Source organism: Bubalus bubalis, chromosome 3, assembly GCF_019923935.1.
Source record: "Bubalus bubalis isolate 160015118507 breed Murrah chromosome 3, NDDB_SH_1, whole genome shotgun sequence".
Classification (NCBI taxonomy): Eukaryota; Metazoa; Chordata; class Mammalia; order Artiodactyla; family Bovidae; genus Bubalus; species Bubalus bubalis.
Window position 1 is genome coordinate 85,409,953 of NC_059159.1, and position 20,042 is coordinate 85,429,994.

Genomic DNA, 20,042 nt, shown 5'->3' on the forward strand with positions numbered 1-20,042 from the left:
TCGGGCCCCACTGCCCAGGCGAGCTTTGCGCCGCGTCGCTCAGAGCCTTTGATTTCTGCACCTCCAAATTCTAAGTAAGCTACCATTGCGTCCACCTCCCCTTCCTGGGAGAAGATTTTAGCCAGAGCGGTTCACAGCGGTGCCCTTTTATGCCGTGATTGAGGGCTGGAAATCACAGCATGTTGTGGTATGTTTTCAGATTCAGAATTGTTCTGGAGTGAGTGAAAGTCTTTCAGTCGTGTCTGACTCTTTGCGACCCCATGGACTACACAGTCCATGGAATTCTCCAGGCCAGAATACTGAAGTGGGTAGCCTTTCCCTTCTCCAGGAGATCTTCCCAACTCAGGGATTGAACCCAGGTCTCCCTCATTGCGGGCAGATCTTTACCAGCTGAGCCACAAGGGAAGCCCTTGTTTATGGGGAAAAGGAGTAATTCAGGGAAAGGGGAAAGGTATCTACAATCTGGACCGGAATCTACCACATATTGGGACCCTCCAGTGGGAAGACTTGGGGACAAACCTGAGACTTAAAAAGAAGTTCCTAGATAAAGGGAAAATTATTTCATTTAACATTAATATAAATGGTTCATTTCTCCTGTAATGTTAATTGGTTGGAAAATGTTTTAAAATGTATAAGTCTTCAACTCACATCAAATTCAAATATTTTCCTTATGCCACAACAGTACTTTAAGTTCCTGGCTTTAATGGAAGCAAAATCATCAGTAGTGTTTTCAATATTACTTCTTTGTCTATCTCTCTTCATCTGATCGAAAGCCATATTTGACAAACTTATGACCCAGTAACTACTTTGAATAACTTATCTCAATTTACAAAATACTTTTTTCCTCTCATGTGTTTTAACCAAAGGTCATCTATTAAGCATTTTTTGGGGGGCAGTTTTTCATTGGAGAGTTTCGTTAACTTTTCAAAATGTCTTCTCATATGGATAAGTTGTTTAAAAAATTGCAATTAAAATGCTTTTGATTTCAGCATAATGTGTGCTCAGTAGACACCAACTGTGAAACAGGCAGTTGGGTATATGATTCCAGCATCCGTCTTTGGAAGACATCATCATCAAGATACATTTTTAAAGGCCTGAAAACTAGAGCAGGTCATGACCTAGTTCATCAGTTTGAACAGAAGACAGTTCTGGGCCCTGAACACAGGAAAACCACAAACTTCTTGGTCACAAACGAAATTCAGACTGGATACAGCCAGATGGCAGGAGTGCAGTGTGAGTGCGGAGCCTGGGATCTGGTTGAGGACCTTGCAATCTGTGTGTCTTCTAGCTGGAGATCACGGAGTTTGACCAAAAATGAATGATGACCTTCTTTACGTGAGTAAAGTGACAGTGCAGGAGCAGCGGGTGCGTCTGTGCATCAGAAATTCCCAGGGAAGCCGCGCTTCCAGTGGGTGTGATGGGGAAAGGCTGTCCTCTATCCTAGTGCAGCGGTCTTAGAACCAACATCTCAGCTCCACAGCTCTTCTCCTCAACTCTACTCTGTGATGCTGGGGCTCTAGTTCCTTCCAGTACATTTCTCCTTTGCCTGCAGATTGTTTTTCTTTCCCATACCAGTTCCAAGGGTAGACTAGAAGGCTGGAAGGAATTTTCTGTTTTCCTGACTGGAGTATGACTGATAACAACTGCCATCAGTTAGGAAAAGGAAAACTAATGGTTGCTGCTAGATGCTATGTGTCACCAGTCAGACTGGCAAAATTGAAAAGGATGATAAGATTCTGTTTTGGTCAATGTGTGAGAACATGTAAGAACTTATATGGTCTTGAATGTGGATTAATGTAGCTACTGTTATCATGGACAGTTGGCAGTATGCATGTGCAAGATTTATGTGTTTTGACCAATAAAATTGACTTCATGGCCCCTTGTTCAGAGAAAGACTCTCGCTTGGGTATAAGACACCTGCATGCACTTGTAGCAGTCTCTCCTCAAAGGCACTGATTTCTGAGAAGGACCGGCTCTAGGAGGTGACACTGCCGGCACTTAGGGACTGAAGTCTCCACGGAAAACAACTGGGAGCAAACCCAGGACGGCCCAGGGCTGGAGAGCAGAGCCTCACCCTGCATGGCCCTTGCTCTTTTCTTCCTGCCTCTGCTTTGCTGCTGAAAGACTGAAACCCAACAGTGAGTTGAGAAGGTAAGTTTAGAAATGTGTTAAAAAGTAGTACAGGACTACTCATACTAAAGAAGCAAGAAACATTATTAATGAGTCATGTGTGTGATTTTCTGCATTCATATGAGATCTCTATGATTTCCCTATTATTTATTTTTATACTAGATCAAAGCATTTTCTACTAATTCTTCTTTCTCAAAGAATTTCTGTGACTTCCTAAGAATACTTCTAGAAGTCTGAAACACAGAAACTGGAATTGTCTTCAGCCTTGAGCACAGGAGAGTTCACACACTGAATATACTGTGAAACTAGCACCCAAATTAAATATTTTTACCAAGGACCTCACATCTTTCCAGTGTTACCTTCCAGTCACTGCCTCAGGCCAGCTGTCCCGTCTGCTCCCTGTGGGCAGCTACTCTGGGACTCACTGTCCTGATCATTACTGCCAGGCACACTTTTATGCTTCTTGTAATATGGGCTCTTTGATCCTAACAGTAATCCTGTCAAAAACTACTCTTATTTTCCCCATATTAAAGAGGATCAAGACAGCGTGCGTGCCTGCGTGCATGCTAAGTTGGTTCAGTCGTGTCTGACTCTTGTGACCCATGGACTGTAGCCCACCAGGCTCCTCTGTCCATGGGATTTTCAAGAAAGGATACTGGAGTGGGTTGCCATTTCCTTCTCCTCAGTGTTTGTGATATTTTGCAGGGTCACACTGCTGTTAAATAGCAGAGCTGCAATTCAAAGGTTTTGAAACTTCTAGAACTCTCCTTTCACTTGTGCCCTCTTCCAGTGATTTCCACTCAGAGACACTTTGAACCAGAAACCACCACAGAACAGAGCTCCTGTGTTGGAGGCAGTGAGGAGATTGTGTAAGGGAGTGGATTGCTCAGTAAAGTAGGACTGAGGGGAAGGTGGGAGGAAGAGTAACAGGTGTCAGGATCAGCCACTCAGCACCACATGCCGGCACCTTTTCTGGAGGAGACGAGTCTTCCCCCAGATACTGACTCCAACAGTTCTTTGCTGACTGGGTATAAATTAGTTTATCTGTGACTTCAGGACTAATCATTTTCCACAGTTTCAGAACTCCTTTCTACCTCTTTTTTTTTTTTTTTTCTTTGGAGGGATGGAATGGAGGGCGGCCCTCTGTAGCCTGCAAAATCATAGTTCCTGAGCAGATATCCATGTCACCTGAGCTTCCTATACTGGAAGCGTGGAGTCCAAACCACTGGACTGCCAGGGAATTCCAGAAATTCCACCTTTTGACAATCAAGTCCTGAGAAGTAATAGAGCCATTCCGTAGTATACATGGACAAATGCTATTCCACAATAGGTTTATGTAGACAAAATAAAGATTTAGGTCTTCAGAATGAAGAAACAAGTTTACCTTCATAAGAATTTAATAAAAACAAATTAGAAGATTAAGAAAATGGACATGTTTTCTAAATTTTATTACAATGTAAACAAAAATTTTATATAAAAATATAAATATGATGAGATAAAATAATAAATGAAAATATGTACATAAAGAAACATATAAATAACATCAGGGCACTCATCGCTATGCACTGATTCCTGTGCAGCTGAATAATTTTATACCTACTTGCTTATTACTATTGAGAAAGTATTTATTGATTTAATTCAATAAATATTGTGGCTAAAGCAGAATTCAGAGTCTCTTAAATGGCTGCAGGTGAGTGTACAAGGGTGATGTGGCATCTTAGTCAGTAAGAGTCATGTCAAGGTGAGTTCAGGTCTCCATCCATCATTCTTAACCTTTCTTGCAAGCTGGTTGATGAAGACAAGGATCTCATCATCTCCACTCTGACTATTTCCCAAGCGCAGTCGCTGTATTCCTTCTCTTGCAGGTAGACATGGATGCCCTGGAAGTACCTCTTCATGGCCAGTGTGGGGCCCGTCCTTCCCAGGGCAGAGTCTTCCTCTCCCGTCACCTGCCCCAGGCAGGCATCCAGGTCATCCAGCTGCTGATGGAGTCCAGTGCGGAGCTGCTCCAGGAGGGTGGTGTCCCAGGCAGCAGAGGACCGCTCTGTGTGGAAGAGGTTGAAGGTCTGCTGGAGCATCTCGTGGAGCACAGAGAAGGCCTGGGCCTCCTGGAGCTGGCCGCCCTCCACCATCTCCTGAGGGAAAGCGAAGTCTTTTCTGTCCTGCAGACAGAAGCGAAGGGAGAGTCTCCTCATTTGGCCCAGGAGCCTGAGGTTCTTCCTGCCAACCAGCACGTGGTTCTGAGACAGGTCACAGCCCAGGGATCTTCCCGGGCCGTAGCTGACCAGCACCAGGGCCATCAGTAGAGAGAGCACGAAGGCCATGGGGAAGATGAGGCTGCTGTTGGCCTGGCTGAGATGGCGTCTGGTGGAACCTTGAGGTAGGTTCTCTGATGCCATGCTTTCTAGCAAGGCCATTAAATAGGGAACATGATAGTTTTCATTTTCTAGGCATTTCTGTGCACTTTTACTTCCTTTTTTGATTTTCATTTATGTATTCACAGTATGATCAAAGAAAATGTCTTCAATCTAAACTATTAATTTTACCTACTTCCTAATAACTTCAAATGTACCCATCGAAATGGATATTTATCAATCAAATGAGAAAGGTCTTTGTCTTGTCAGAATTAATGGACATTTGTAATTATATACATTATTGCTCTTTGTCTCTCATGCATAAATGTTGGTCTCCTTTTATCCGTGAACACATCAGGAGCCCTGATATTAAGCTCCTTTTTTCCCCCTTACTTTACATGGGAAGAGAGGCTCCCTTAGCTCTGTGGTTTCTGCATTTATTTAGGGATTTACCAGATCACTCTGTCAATTAAGTTCTTCGAAACAAATGATGAGTTTTCTTGAGTGTTTGATTTAGAGAAGAGGCTGATTATTATGAGTCCATGAACTCCTGCCCTGTTTCTCTTCCTTCTGGAACACATTCCTGCAGGTCCATTTGGCTGTGCTTCAGGGACCTGAGGTCAGGACTGTTACAGATATCATCATTTTTTCCCACCATTTTCTTACTGGAGACCTGCTGTCCTCCACAGACTGGGCCAATACTCCTACCAGAATCCTGGTTCTTCTCAGAGAACATTGGCGAGGAGACTCTCAATTCAGGATAATTGTATTTTCCCAGCAGCACGTCACTCACAAGGGAGAGATCACATGGAGCCACCCCCTGTCCTCTAGAGTGACAGAGGCCCTTCCTCCCCTTCTGGACTCCCTCCCTGAGGACAGGCTCACCACATCCTGTGGACTCGAAAATCTCCTTTCTGTGGAGGGCTTGTTTATTTGTTGGGAGAATAAATCATCTTCCTAAACCCCCATCCTCTCCCCTGCAGTGTTTGTGTGAAGAACCCTAGTTCTCAATGGTGACCTCCACTTCTCCTGACCCATGTCCCCAGACGTCCAAAGTGTCAGCAGTGCTGATACTGAGAGCAAATATGTATTTGTGCAAGTTAGTAGAAGAATTTCCAACTGCAATTATTTTTATTTTAGTAGATAAATATTATGTGCATTGCCAAGTATAGTTTTATTATTCAATCCTTTTACTTAAACTGTTCAAGACTTCTTCTGATCAGAGTTTCTGAGTTGGAAGAAGGAGATTCATGATGGTGTTGTCTCTCACTATAAGCTTATATCACAAAATCTAGTGAGTTAACTGTTCATTCAGGCAGTTGATTCCACTGGGCATCTCTGTTCCTCTGTTTCTTTCTCCCTCTGAGAATTCAGGATTCTGAAAGCGAGGCTACTCATTCAGGGAGAAATAGCCTTCTTTCCTTTCAGTTCTGTTCAGTTCAGTCGTTCAGTCATGTCTGACTTTTTGCGACCCCATGAATCGCAGCACGCCAGGCCTCCCTGTCCATCACCAACTCCCGGAGTTCACTCAGACTAATGTCCATAGAGTCAGTGATGCCATCCAGCCATCTCATCCTCTGTCGTCCCCTTCTCCTCCTGCCCCCAATCCCCACCAGCATCAGAGTCTTTTCCAATGAGTCAACTTTTCACATGAGGTGGCCAAAGTACTGGAATACCAGCTTTAATATCATTGCTTCCAAAGAAATCCCAGGGCTTATCTCCTTCAGAATGGACTGGTTGGATCTCCTTGCAGTCCAAGGGACTCTCAAGAGTCTTCTCCAACACCACAGTTCAAAAGCATCAATTCTTCGGTGCTCAGCTTTCTTCACAGTCCAACTCTCACATCCATACATGACCACTGGAAAAACCATAGCCTTGACTAGCTGGACCTTTGTTGGCAAAGTAATGTCTCTGCTTTTGAATATGCTATCTAGGTTGGTCATAACTTTCCTTCCAAGGAGTAAGCGTCTTTTAATTTCATGGCTGCAATCACCATCTGCAGTGATTTTGGAGCCCCAAAAAATAAAGTCTGACACTGTTTCCACTGTTTCCCCATCTATTTCCCATGAAGTGATGGGACCAGATGCCATGATCTTCATTTTCTGAATGTTGAGCTTTAAGCCAAGTTTTTCACTCTCCTCTTTCACTTTCATCAAGAGGCTTTTGAGTTCCTCTTCACTTTCTGCCACAAGGGTGGTGTCATCTGCATATCTGAGGTTATTGATATTTCTCCCGGCAATCTTGATTCCAACTTGTGCTTCTTCCAGCCCAGCGTTTCTCATTATGTACATTGCATATAAGTTAAATAGGCAGGGTGACAGTATACAGCCTTGACATACTCCTTTTCCTATTTGGAACCAGTTGTTGTTCCATGTCCAGTTCTAACTGTTGCTTCCTGACCTGCATACAGGTTTCTCAAGAGGCAGGTCAGGTGGTCTGCTATTCCCATCTTTTTCAGAATTTTCCACAGTGTAAATTTTTACTTAAAGTTTCTACATTCTTTTAGTGACTTGTTGGTCAGGATTTGTCTTGCTGCCTCTGCTCTGCTTCTAATTCACGTTGAGGTAAGAAGAATAAAGCAAAGAAAGGCAGAAGGGCTGTAGCTCTATCATTTCAAACTTTAGTTTTTGTTGTTGTTGTTTCCCTTTGACACTTTCCTAGAAAGTAAAAGTCCACAGTTGTTTTGCGGGCAAAGAGAAAACTAATGTATTCTGAATGTCTGAAAGAAGGGAAGTGGTTTCCCCTGATAGAATGACTCATTCTGAGTTAGCAAATTCAATGCAGCACAGCTGGGGATGAGGCTGTGGCAGAGGGGAAGCATGAGGCCAGTATGAACAACATGAAACTTGGGGCATGGCTGCTTCTGACAGAAGCTCAACGAAGGCCAAATCCTGGGTCAGTTGACTGCCCTTTGCTTTGGAAGATCAGCTATCTCAGTTTTCTTTCAATTAATCCATGTAGGATTAGTTTCAGGAGAGAAGGAAGAAGTTAAACCCACCACCTAACGAGAGGTGAACGACTAGAATGCCAATTGCTAGAACACTAATCATCTTTGGCAGTGTCTTGGAGCCCAACCTTCCTGAGCATCTGCCTAGGTAACAAATCTGCCCAGGCAATGAGAAGATGCTTTGAGAAAAACTAAAAGGAAATGGAATTAAATGATTCCAAAAGACCCTGATCTTAGTCAGGGAAATAGTAATTATGATATTAAAATAATCACTGAATTTTGTTGCTTGCTACTTATGGAAAGACGCTTACTCCTTGGAAGGAAAGTTATGACCAACCTAGATAGCATAATCAAAAGCAGAGACATTAGTTTGCCAATGAAGGTCCATGTAGTCAAGGCTATGGTTTTTCCTGTGGTCATGTATGGATGTGAAAGTTGGACTGTGAAGAAAGCTGAGCACCGAAGAATTGATGCTTTTGAACTGTGGTGTTGGAGAAGATTCTTGAGAGTCCCTTGGACTGCAAGGAGATCCAAGCAGTCCATTCTGAAGGAGATCAGAATTTCTGGGATTCTGATTGGGATTTCTTTGGAAGGAATGATGCTAAAGCTGAAACTCCAGTACTTTGGCCACCTCATGCGAAGAGTTGACTCATTGGAAAAGACTCTGATGCTAGGGGGGATTGGAGGCAGGAGGAGAAGGGGACGACAGAGGATGAGATGGCTGGATGGCATCACTGACTTGATGGAAGTGAGTCTGAGTTAACTCCGGGAGTTGGTGATGGACAGGGAGGCCTGGTGTGCTGCGATTCATGGGGTCGCAAAGAGTCAGATACGACTGAGCGACTGAACTGAACTGAACTGAATGGACTAGCCACTTTCAAGTTCTTTAGAATTTTAACTGAATCCTCTCATTAACTCTTAGGTCACACTTATTTATAATCGTGGAGAAAAGTATAAATCTGTACAAATGAACTATTCCAATAGTAGCAAAGATTCAAGGGCAAACCTTGGGGTCTTTGATTTGTCTGAAGGATCCCATTTAAAAAATAAAAGGGTGAATATCAACATTACATTAAGGAACCAATGAAATAAGTGAGGAGGAGAATGACATGACAAAGACCCCTTAATCCATTTCAAATGCCAAAGGGCCACTATCTATTGTTTTGTAGGGCCACAGGGTGTGGTCTGAAGTCAGCAGAACTAAGATTTAATTTAAATAGATGAAATCACTATTAAGTAGTTAGAAGGGAATAGATTGTTCTGCCAGCCTTAAAAAAAAAAAGCAGATGTTTGCTCATTGTCTAGTGGTTAGGATCCAGCACTTTCACTGCTGTGACCTGATTTCAATCCCTGGCTGGGGAAGTCCAATCACACAAGCCACGCAGAAGGAAGTCTAAGCTTTTATGAGTGGTTTCTTCAATGAAATATAGTGAAATATCTTTATTATCCCTACTAGAAGTGAGCCCTCTTTTCTATGTATTTTAAACTCTTGACCTTTCTTGTGAGCTTAAGTACAAAGAAAAAGCATCCAACAGTTTCTCACCACATGAGCTCTGACGTTTCTCCTTCAGGATGACAATGAAAACATCTTTCATGATCAGGTTCTGCAGAATGAAGTCACTACTCACTGCAGTCCTGACCTCCAACCCACCCTGATAGGAGTTCAGGATGGAGATCAGGAACAAGACACTCTGTGCTCTGGGAAAACTGACATAGCAGGTCAGTAAAGAGTTAGATAATTTCCAGAGGAAATTTATGAACCCAATTTTGCACCTTCTCGTGGGTAGAAAAGCTCTAAAATCCTTCAGAGAGACATCTGTTCCTCCTGATTCTCAGCCACATTCTCCCAAGATGTGAGCTTATCTGCATGTCACCCCTTCACCACAATCACATGCATACTGACCTCCCCGACATCCGTGGAGCAGTCCCTTAGAGCAGAAGAGAGGCTGACCTCCAGCCTGTAGTCCTCAGCAAGTCCTCCTGAAAAAATGAACTCCCACAGCCTGCTGTTCTCATTCTAAAGGAAGACACCTGCATTGCTCACCTCCAGTCCAGACAGGTCATCCTGATATTGAGTCCAGTGAAGAACTTCTGCTCCTTGTTTTCCAGCTACTGGTCAGGATGTGGCTGTTGAGGAGCCTGTGTGTGACAAATAGCGAAAAACATATGTGCTTCCTAGACATAAGCAGTGAAGATTTTTCTCCTTAGCAGGGAGAGACTGGCTTGACTTGTGAAGTAAGCTTCAATGCCTTATGTAGTTATCTTTTTTTTTTTTAATTTCTAGATCAACTTATTAAATATCATTAATAGTATAGAATTCACATTAAAAAGTTATTTAGAAAATAATTTGTTAATAAAATGATACTTTTACCAGTAATAAAGGAATGTTTTTTACTTGTTTTAGGACCCTAATCCTCAAGGTTTCTACACCTCTCAATGTACTTTAATGTCCTCTGGGGGGCTTCCCTGGTTGCTCAGTGGTAAGGAATCTGCCTGCCAAGGCAGGGGACACATAGGACTACAAGTGGTCTAGAGGCTGTGAAGCCCGTGCACCACAGCCATTGAGCCTGTGCTCCAGACCCCGGGACCGCCACTACTGAAGCCCGAGTGCCCTAGAGCCCAAGCTCCTCAACGAGAGAAGCTACTGCAATGAGAAGCCTATGCACCACCACTAGAGAGAAGCCCCACTTTAGGCAGTGAAAGAAAAGTCCATGCAGCTACGAAGACCCACTACAGTGAAAAATGAATAAATAAATTAAAGTATATTAAAAAAAATGCCCCTCTGACTTTACATGTAGCTATATGTGCTGTATGTCCCAACTGGGAAGAAGAGAAAAATGATTGATCCATCAATGTCCTCCTTCAAAATTGCCTACATTAAGTACACGAATTTCCACAAAGATCTTTGTTACTTTGAGAAATTGCGATCTCCCAGTCTGCACATTACTAACATATGTCCTGGGGGGATGGCTCTGTCCCACTGTTAATGAATGTTCTAAAGGCCTGCCTGTGACTCTTTTATTCAAGCTCGTTTGATTTTGTCTCTCAAAGATGCAAAGACATTATGGAGGAATTTAAGAACTTCATGGATTGCATTGTCCCCAGGTACATCTTGCTCTGCTCTGAGATACCTTGCTGGGTCCTAAGGAGGAAACGTGTCTGGAGCTGTGACAGGAGTGGCCCTCTTGCCTCAGTGCAGCTCATCTGTGTGGTTCCATGTCCTGAGGCCCTGCCACTTTTCCAGGGAACACTTTAAACTTCCCTGTTCTCCTTCAGATTTCTCAAACTGCTGCTGACTTTCAACTCCAAGTTTCCTGCACTTTGGGCTTTTTGAGCAAGTGAGACTCCTGACCAAGGCAAATTCCTCCTAGTGCAATCAGCACGTGGAAGAGCCAGGTGGAGGCACAGAGGAGCCCCTGGAGTCTCCACCATTGTTCACTGTGGTGCGGGGTTCCCTCTATTTACCATGTTTCTCTTTGAGGCAGGACAGTCTGGACCTGCAGTGCTTGGCAGGCAGAGCAGGTGAACTCATAGGGGACTGCCTGACAAATCTAGAAGTTTCACTCAGGTTCTGCTTTCAGTTGGTGGCTTTGCAGTCTTAAAGGAAAATTGACAACCAGAAATCATAATGGAGAATGAAACAGCTATATGAATGAAGAGGACACCTTCATGCAGAGTGAATGAGGAGACCATGCTGGGGATTCCTACACTGGGAGGAAGTGAATGACTGTGATATTTGAGTGTAAAGGTAAGATATTCACCTGACCTCTCGCCAACTGACTGCCATCTCTTCAAGCATCTCTACCACTTTCCAGGGAAACAACTTCAACAACCAACAAGAGGCAGAAAGCCCTTCCCAAGAGTTCATCAAATCCTGAAGCATGGATTTTTTGGATCATTGCTTTTAGGTTACTTTTCTTTTGAGAAAATCAGAGTTACAAAATGTATTGGAGTAGTTATGTTCACTTCAAGGTCCTCAGAGCAAGAAACAACATAGGTAGAGCTTGTGAGTTTTTACTTCTAATATCCAAATCCTAAAGAGGGGTCAAGGATTTACAAAATGCATTTTTTTAATCAAGCTGCCATTCAGGCTTGGTGTTTAGGGAAAAAAAAAAGTAAGTTTTTTACACTAAGAATTTAATGAGTGAAAAAAATCACAAACTAACTAAATACAAAATATACATTTTCCCATAAATATACATACATAATATTAAATCAACAAGATCATTTAAATATTTATAAATAGATAAATAAATACTAAAAGAGATAAATAATGGTCCAGGTAGTGAATAAGTAGATAGATCAGCTTCAGCATCTGTGAGGACAAAGTACCTGTAGAGTAGAACATAATGTCACTTAAAATTCCAGGAAATATTCGACAAATTGAATCAATTCAGGGCAGGATGACAGCAGAAATGAGAGTCCTTGACATGGCAGCGCTTGAGGAAGTGTGGTCTGTTGGTCCGTGAGAATCATTTCCATGTTGACCCAGGTGTGTGTCAGTCCTTTCTCCTGAATCTCTCCTGCAAGTTTGTTGAGGAAGAGAAGGCTCTCATGACTTGAACTCTGACAACCTCCCAGGCACAAGGGCTGTGTCTCTTCTCTTGCAGATAGAGAGTGAGTCTGTGGAAGTATTTCCTCACAGCCAGGCTGGAGTCCTCCTTGAGCAGGGGAGCCCCTCGCAGCCCCTCCTCCTGCCTCAGACAGGCTTGCAGGTCAGGGAGCTGCTGATCCAGTGCCGCGCGGAGCTTGTCCAGGAGGCTCTGGTCCCACGTGGCGGCCGAGCCCTCTGTGCTGAAGAGCTGGAAGGTGTGCTGGGTCACCTCGTGGAGCACAGAGATGGCTTGAGCCTTCTGCAACTGGCTGCCACCCAGTGCCTCCTGGGGGAATGTGAAGTCATTTCTGTCCTGCAGGCAGGAGGAAAGGGAGACCCTCCTCAGTTGTTGCAGGAGCATCAGGACCCTCCTGTTGGCCAGGCTGTGGGTGTGAGGCAGGTGGCAGCCCAGAGAGCAGATGGTGTTGCAGCTGAGCAGCAGTAGGGCCAGGAGGAAGGACCAAGCTGGGGCCATCGGGGGCCTTGCAGATGCTTGTGGCCTGGGGCGGTGGGTGACTCTGAACTTGATCTTTGTTCTCTGAAGACCTTTCTTCAGGCCTGTGTCTTAAGTAGGAGCCCATGGTTTCCATTTTCTGAAAGTTCCCTCTTGCTTTCTACTTTTGTTTTTGCTTTTCATTTTGCACTCTCCAAATGGGTTAAGGCAGCATTTCTCAATCATTGTTTTTTTTTTCATGTTGTCCTTCTTTCTTCTGACCACAGAGCCTTTTTAGATATATTTTAGGTGCCCTGATTGTGAAATTTTGATAGCACAGATATACTGGTTATGTTTTTATGTACTCTATGGATATCTTTTCTCTGTACATAGAAAAAGGAAGTGAAAATATTACTCTTTGTATTCAATGTAGAGTTGAGAATCACATAAAATTTTAAGCTATAACTTAAATGTGAAAGCCACTGATTTTTTTAAATTTATTATTTTATTGAGGATAATTGCTTTACAGAATTTTGTTGTGTTCTATCAAACCTCAACATTAATCAGTCATAGGTATACATATATCCCCTCCCTTTTGAAACTCCCTCCCATCTTCCTCCCCATCCCACCCCTCTAGGTTGATACAGGGCCCCTGTTTGAGTTTCCTGAGCCATTCAGCAAATTCCCGTTGGCTATTTAATTTATATATGGCAATGTAAGTTTCCATGTTACTCTCTCCATACATCTCGCCCTGTCCCCTCTCCCCATGTCCATAAGTCTATTCTCTATGTCTGTTTCTCCATTCAGTTCAGTTCAGTTGCTCAGTCGTGTTCAACTCTTTGCGACCCCATGAATTGCAGCACGCCAGGCCTCCCTGTCCATCACCAACTCCTGGAGTTCATCCAAACTCTTGTCCATCAAGTTGGTGATGACATCCAGCCATCTCATCCTTTGTTGTCCACTTTTCCTCCTGCCCCCAATCCCTCAAAGCATCAGGGTCTTTTCCAATGAGTCAACTCTTCACATGAGGTGCCCAAAGTATTAGAGTTTCAGCTTTAGCATCAGTCCTTCCAAAGAACACCCAGGACTGATCTCCTTTAGAATGGATTGGTTGGATCTCCTTGCAGTCCAAGGGATTTTCAAGAGTCTTCTCCCACACCACAGTTCAAAAGCATCAATTCTTCAGTGCTCAGCTTTCTTCACAGTATGACTTTCACATCCATACAGGACTACAGGAAAAATCATAGCCTTGACTATATGGACCTTCGTTGGCAAAGTAATGTCTCTGCTTTTGAATATGTTATCTAGGTTGGTCATAACTTTCCTTCCAAGAGTAAGCATCTTTTAATTTCATGGCTGCAATCCCTATCTGCAGTGATTTTGGAGCCCAAAAAACTAAAGCCTGACACTGTTTCTACTGTTTCCCCATCTATTTCCCATGAAGTGATGGGACCAGATGACCTGATCTTCGTTTTCTGAATGTTGAGCTTTAAGCCAACTTTTCCACTCTCTTCTATCACTTTCATCAAGAGGCTCTTTAGTTCCTCTTCACTTTCTGCATATCAGGGTGGTGTCATCTGCATATCTGAGGTTATTGATATTTCTCCCGGCAATCTCGATTGCAGCTTGTGCTTCTTCCAGCTCAGCGTTTATCATGATGTACTCTGCATATAAGTTAAATAAGCAGGATGAGAATATACAGCCTTGACATACTCCTTTTCCTATTTGGAACCAGTCTGTTGTTCCATATCCAGTTCTAACTGTTGTTTCCTGACCTTCATGTAGATTTCTCAAGAGGCAGGTCAGGTGGTCTGGTATTCCCATCTCTTTCAGAATTTTCTACAGTTTATTGTGATCCACACAGTCCAAAGCTTTGGCATAGTCAATAAAGCAGAAATAGATGTTTTTCTGGAACCCTCTTGCTTTTTCCATTGCTGCCTTACAAATAAATTCTTCAGTACCATTTTTCTGTATTCCTTATATGTGCGTTAGAGTATGATATTTAGCTTTCTCTTTCTGACTCACTTCACTCTGTATAACAGGTTCTAGGTTCATCCAGCTCATCAGAACTGACTCAAATGCGTTCCTTTTTATGGCTGAGTAATATTCCATTGTGTATATGTACCACGACTTCTTTATCCATTCATCTATTGATGGACATCTAGGTTGCTTCCATGTTCTAGCTATTGTAAATAGTGCCACAAGAAACAGTGGGATACATGTGTCTTTTCAACCCTGGTTTCCTCAGGGTATATGCTTAGGAGGGGGATTGCTGGGTCATATGGTAGTTTTATTCATAGTTTTTTAAGGAATCTCCATAGCATCCTCCATAGTGGCTGTATCAGTTTACATTCCCACCAACAGTGCAAGAGCTTTCCCTTTTCTCTACATCCTCTCCAGCATTTATTGTTTGTAGACTTTTTCATGATGGCCATTCTGACCTGTGTGAGGTGATATCTCATTGTGGTTTGATTTGCATTTCTCTAATAATGAGTGATATTGAGCATCTTTTCATGTGTTTCTTAGCTACCTGTATGTCTTCTTTGGAGAAATGACTGTTTAGGTCTTTTTCCCATTTTTTGATTGGGTTGTTCGTTTTTCTAGCCTTGAGTTGTATGAGCCGCTTGTATATTTTGGAAATGAATCCTTTTCAGTTCTTTCATTTGCTATTATTTTCTCCCATTCTGAGGGTTGTCATTTCACCTTTCTTATAATTTCCTTTGCTGTGCAAAAGCTTTTAAGTTTAATCAGGTCCCACTTGTTTACTTTTGGTTGATTTCCATTACTCTTGGAATTGGGTCATAGAGGATCTTGCTTTGATTTATGTCATCGAGTGTTCTGCCTCTAAGGACATCGAGTGTTTTCCTCTAAGAGTTTTATTGTTTCTGGTCTTATATTTAGGTCTTTAATCCATTTTCAGTTTATCTTTGTATGCTTTTGGGAAGTGTTCTCATTTCACTCTTTTATATGTTGCTGTCCAGTTTTCCCAGCACCATTTATTGAAGAGGCTATTGGCCCTATTGTATATTCGTGCCTCGTTTGTCAAAAATATGGTACCCATAGGTGCATGGGTTTATTTCTGGGCTTTCTATCTAGTTCCATGTGTCTATATTTCTGTTTTTGTGCCAATAACATACTGTCTTGATGACTGTAGCTTTGTAGTATAATCTAAGGTCAGGAAGGTTGATTCCTCCAGCTGCATTATTTTTTGTCAAGACTGCATTGACTATTCAGGGTCTTTGGGGTTTCCATATGAATTGTGAAATTTTTTGTTCTAGTTCTGTGAAAAATTCCATTGGTGAAATGGTAGGGATCGCATTGAATCTGTCGATTGCATTTGGTAGTATAGTCATTTTCACAATATTGATTCTTCCTACCCAGGAACATGGAATATCTCTCCATCTGTTTATGTCATCTTTGATTTCTTTCATCAGTGTCTCATAATTTTCTGTGTAAAGTTCTTTTGTCTCCTTAGGTAGGTTTATTCCTAGGTATTTGATTCTTTTTGTTGCAATTTTGAATGGGATTGATTCCTTAATTTCTCCTTCTGATTTTTCATTGTTAGTATATAGAAATGCAAGTCATTTCTATGTATTGATTTTGTATTCTGCAACCTTGCTAAATTCACTGATTAGCTCTAGTAATTTTCTAATACTATCTTTAGGGTTTTCTATGTACAGTAGCATGTCATCTGCAAATAGTGAGAGCTTTACTTCATCTTTTCCAATCTAGATTCCTTTATTTCCTTTTCTTCTGTGATCGCTGAGGCTAGGACTTCCAGAACTATGTTGAATAATGGTGGAGAAAGTGGACACCCTTGTCTTGTTCCTGATCTTATGGGGCATGCTTTCAGCTTTTCACCATTGAAAATAACATTTCCTGTAGGTTTATCATATATGGCCTTCACTATGTTGAGGTAGGTTCCTTCTATGCCCATTTTTTGAAGAGGTTTAATCATAAGTGGGTGCTGAATCTTGTCAAGGCTTTTTCTGTGTCTTTTGAGATCATGTGGTTTTATTTTTCAATTTGTCGATGTGGTGTATCACACTGATTGATTTGCGTATATGGAAGAATCCTTGCATCCCTGGAATAAGCCCAAGTTGATCATGGTGTATGAGCTTTTTGATGTGTTGCTGAATTCTGTTTGCTAAAATTTTGTGGAGGATTTTTGCATCTATGTTCATCAGTGATACTGGCCGGTAGTTTTCTTTTTGCATGTTGTCTTTGTCTGGTTTTGGTATCAGGGTGATGGTGGCCTTGTAGAATGAGTTTGGATGTGTTCTTTCCCCTGTTGTTTTTTGAAAGAGTTTTAGAAGGATAGGCATTAGCTCTTCTCTAAATGTTTGATAGAATTCTCCTGTGAAGCCCTCTGGTCCTGGGCTTCTGTTTTTGGGGGAGATTTTTTTTTTTTAATCACAGCTTCAATTTCAGTGCTTGTAATTGGGTTGTTCATAATTTCTATTTCTTCCTGGTACAGTCTTCGAAGATTGAACTTTTCTAAGAGCCTGTCCATTTCTTCCAGGTTATCCATTTTATTGCCATATAGTTGTTCATAATACTCTCTTATAATCCAATTATTTCTGCACTGTCTGTTGTAACCTCTCCTTTTTCATTTCTAATTTTGTTGAATCAATTCTTCTCTCTTTGTTTCTTGATGAGTCTGGCTTGTCAATTTTGTTTATTTTCTCAAAGAACCAGCTTTTAGTTTTATTAATCTTTACTATTCTTTCTTTCATTTCTTTTTCATTGATGTCTGCTCAGATCTTTATGATTTCTTTCCTTCTACTAATTTTGGGGGGTTTTTTTTGTACTTCTTTTTCCAGCTGTTTTCGGATTAAAGTTGGGTTGTCTATTCAATGATTTTCTTGTTTCTTGAGGTAAGATTGTATTGCAATAAACTTCCATCTTTGGACTGCTTTTGCTGCATTCCATAGGTTTTGAGTTGTATTTTCATTTATTTGCTTCTAGAAAGTTTTTTTATTTCCCTTTTGATTTCTTCAGTAATCTGTTGATTATTTAGAAATGTGTTGTATAATTTCCTTGTGTTTCTGTTTCTTACAGTTTTTTCCTTGTAATTAATATCTAGTCTCATAGTGCTGTGGTTGGAGAAGAAGCTTGATATGATTTCAATTTTTTTAAATTTACCGAGGGTTGATTTGTGACACAAGAGGTGGTTTATCCTGGAGGATGTTCCATGTGCACTTGAGAAGAAGGTGTATTCTTCTTCATTTGGATGGAATGTCCTGAAGATATCAATGAGATACATCTCATCTAATGTATCATTTTAAATGTCTGTTAGTGTTTGTCTTATGTATTGAGGTGCCCCTATGTTGGGTGCATAGATATTTACAATTGTTATGTCTTCCTCTTGGATTGATCCGTTGATCGTTATGTAGTGTCCTTCCTTATCTCTTGTAATCTTTAAGGTCAATTTTGTCTGATATGAGGATTGCTACTCCAGCTTTCTTTTGCTTCCCATGTGCATGGGATATATTTTTGCATCCTCTCACTTTCAGTCTATATGTGTCTTGAGGTCTGAAGTGGGTCTCTTGTAGATAACATATATATAGGTATTGTTTTTGTATCCATTCAGCCAGTCTTCATCTTTTGGTTGGAGCACTTAATCCATTTACATTTAAAGTAATTATTGATATATATGTTCCTATTGCCATTTTCTTAATTGTTGGGGGTTGATTTTGTAGATCCTTTTCCTTCTGTTGTATTTCTTGACTATGTAAGTCCATTAACATTTGCTGTAAAGCTGGTTTGGTGGTACTGACTTCTCTTAACTTTTGCTTGTCTGAGAAGCTTTTTATTTCTCCATCAATTTTGAATGAGATCCTTGCCAGTGACAGTAGTCTTGGTTGTAGATTTTTCCTTTTCAGTCCTTTAAATATATCCTGCCATTCCCTTCTGGCCTGCAGAGTTTATGCTGAAAGATCAGCTGTTAAGTATATGGGGTTTCCCTTGTATGTTACTTTTTCCTTCTCCCTTGCTGCTTTTAATATTCTTTCTTTGTGTTTAGTCTTTGTTAGTTTGATTGGTATGTGTCTTGGCGTGTTTCTCCTTGGGATTATCCTGTATGGGACTCGTGCTTCTTGGATTTGATTGACTATTTCCTTTTCCATGTTGGGGAAATTTTCAACTTTAATCTCTTCAAAATTTTTCTCATACCCTTTCTTTCTTTATGCTTTTCTGGGACCCCCTATAATTCAACTGTTGGTGCATTTAATATGGTCCCAGAGGTCTCTGAGACCATCCTCATTTCTTATGATTCTTTTAACTTTATTCTGCTCTTAGAAGTTATTTCCACCATTTTATCTTCCAGCTCACTGATTCGTTCTTCTGCTTCAGATAGTCTGCTATGGGGTCACAGAGTTGGACACGACTGCAGTGACTTAGCAGCAGCAGCAGTAGCAGCAGAGTACTTTTAATTTTGGTAATTGTGTTGTTTGTCTCTGTATGCTTATTCTTTAATTCTTCTAGGTCTTTGTTAATGGATTCTTGTTTTCTCTCCATTTTGCTTTTAAGATTTTTAATCATCTTTACTATCATTATTCCGAATTCTTTTTCAGGTATTTTGCCTATTTCGTCTTCATTTGTTTGGACTTCTGTGTTTCTAGTTTGTTCTTTCATTGTGTAGTATTTCTCCACCTTTTCATGACTTTTTTTTTTTTTTTTTTTTTTTTTACTTATTTTGTCTGAGATCTCGTTTTCTCAGATTTCAAGGTTGAATTCTTTCTTCCTTTTGGTTTCTGCCCTCCTAAGTTTGGTCTAATGGTTTGTGTAAGTTCCTTATAGGGTGAAATTTGTGCTGAGTTTTTGTTTGTTTTTTCCTCTAAGTGGCAAGGCTGAGTGAGGTGGTAATCATGTCTGCTGATGATTGGGTTTGTATTTTTGCTTTGTTTGCTGTTTAGATGAGGTGTCCTGCACAGGTTGCTACTGGTGATTGGGTGATGCTGGGTCTTGTATTCCAGTGCTTTCCTTTGTCTGAGTTCTCACTATTTGATACCCACTAGAGTTAGTTCTCTGATATCTAGGGTCTTGGAGTGAGTGCTCCCACTCCAAAGGCTCAGGGCTTGATTTGTGGTCAGGAATAAAGATTCCACAAGTGGTTTCTAATGGCATTAAGTGAGATTAAAATGAATATCCAAAACGAGAAACCAAAGATGAATCCCAGACAAGTGGCAGTTACAAAATCAGGTAAATAATAATTAAAATAATGAAATATACTCATATGCACATACCCCCATGAGCAATGTCAAAACTGTCCAACAAAAATAAAGTACATTAGACTGACCTGGTGAAAAAAGAAAATAAAAAATTATATTTACAGGTTGATCACAAAAGTAACTAAAGCACAGACTGGAAAACAAAGCTAAAGCAAGGTGCCAAGTAGGGAATAAAGCAATAAAAACAAAACTAAGAAATATGTTGAGAGAAAAGGAAAGAAAGACATGAAAGAAAGAATAGATATGCAAAGTTAAATAGAGATAGATGAAGAAGATTTATATACATTAAAAATTAACTGCAAGGGGAAAAGAGCAGTAGGAAAGGCACACAAAGGAATAAGTATAGAAATAA

General features: G+C 41.1%; 2 protein-coding genes across 2 annotated transcripts; both read right to left on the bottom strand.

Annotated features, from left to right (window-relative positions):
- Window positions 1-3,866: 3,866 nt before the first annotated feature.
- On the bottom strand, window positions 3,867-4,697 carry LOC123332407 (interferon omega-1-like). Its single transcript, XM_044938400.2, has one exon. The coding sequence runs from the start codon at window positions 4,617-4,619 to the stop codon at window positions 3,867-3,869; it is 753 nt and encodes a 250-aa protein (XP_044794335.2). The 5' UTR covers window positions 4,620-4,697.
- Window positions 4,698-11,680: 6,983 nt separating this feature from the next.
- Window positions 11,681-12,500, bottom strand: LOC112583544 (interferon alpha-H). The gene has a single exon (XM_025279284.3). It carries the CDS (start codon window positions 12,498-12,500, stop codon window positions 11,931-11,933), a length of 570 nt encoding a protein of 189 aa, XP_025135069.3. The 3' UTR covers window positions 11,681-11,930.
- Between the last annotated feature and the right edge of the window lie 7,542 nt (window positions 12,501-20,042).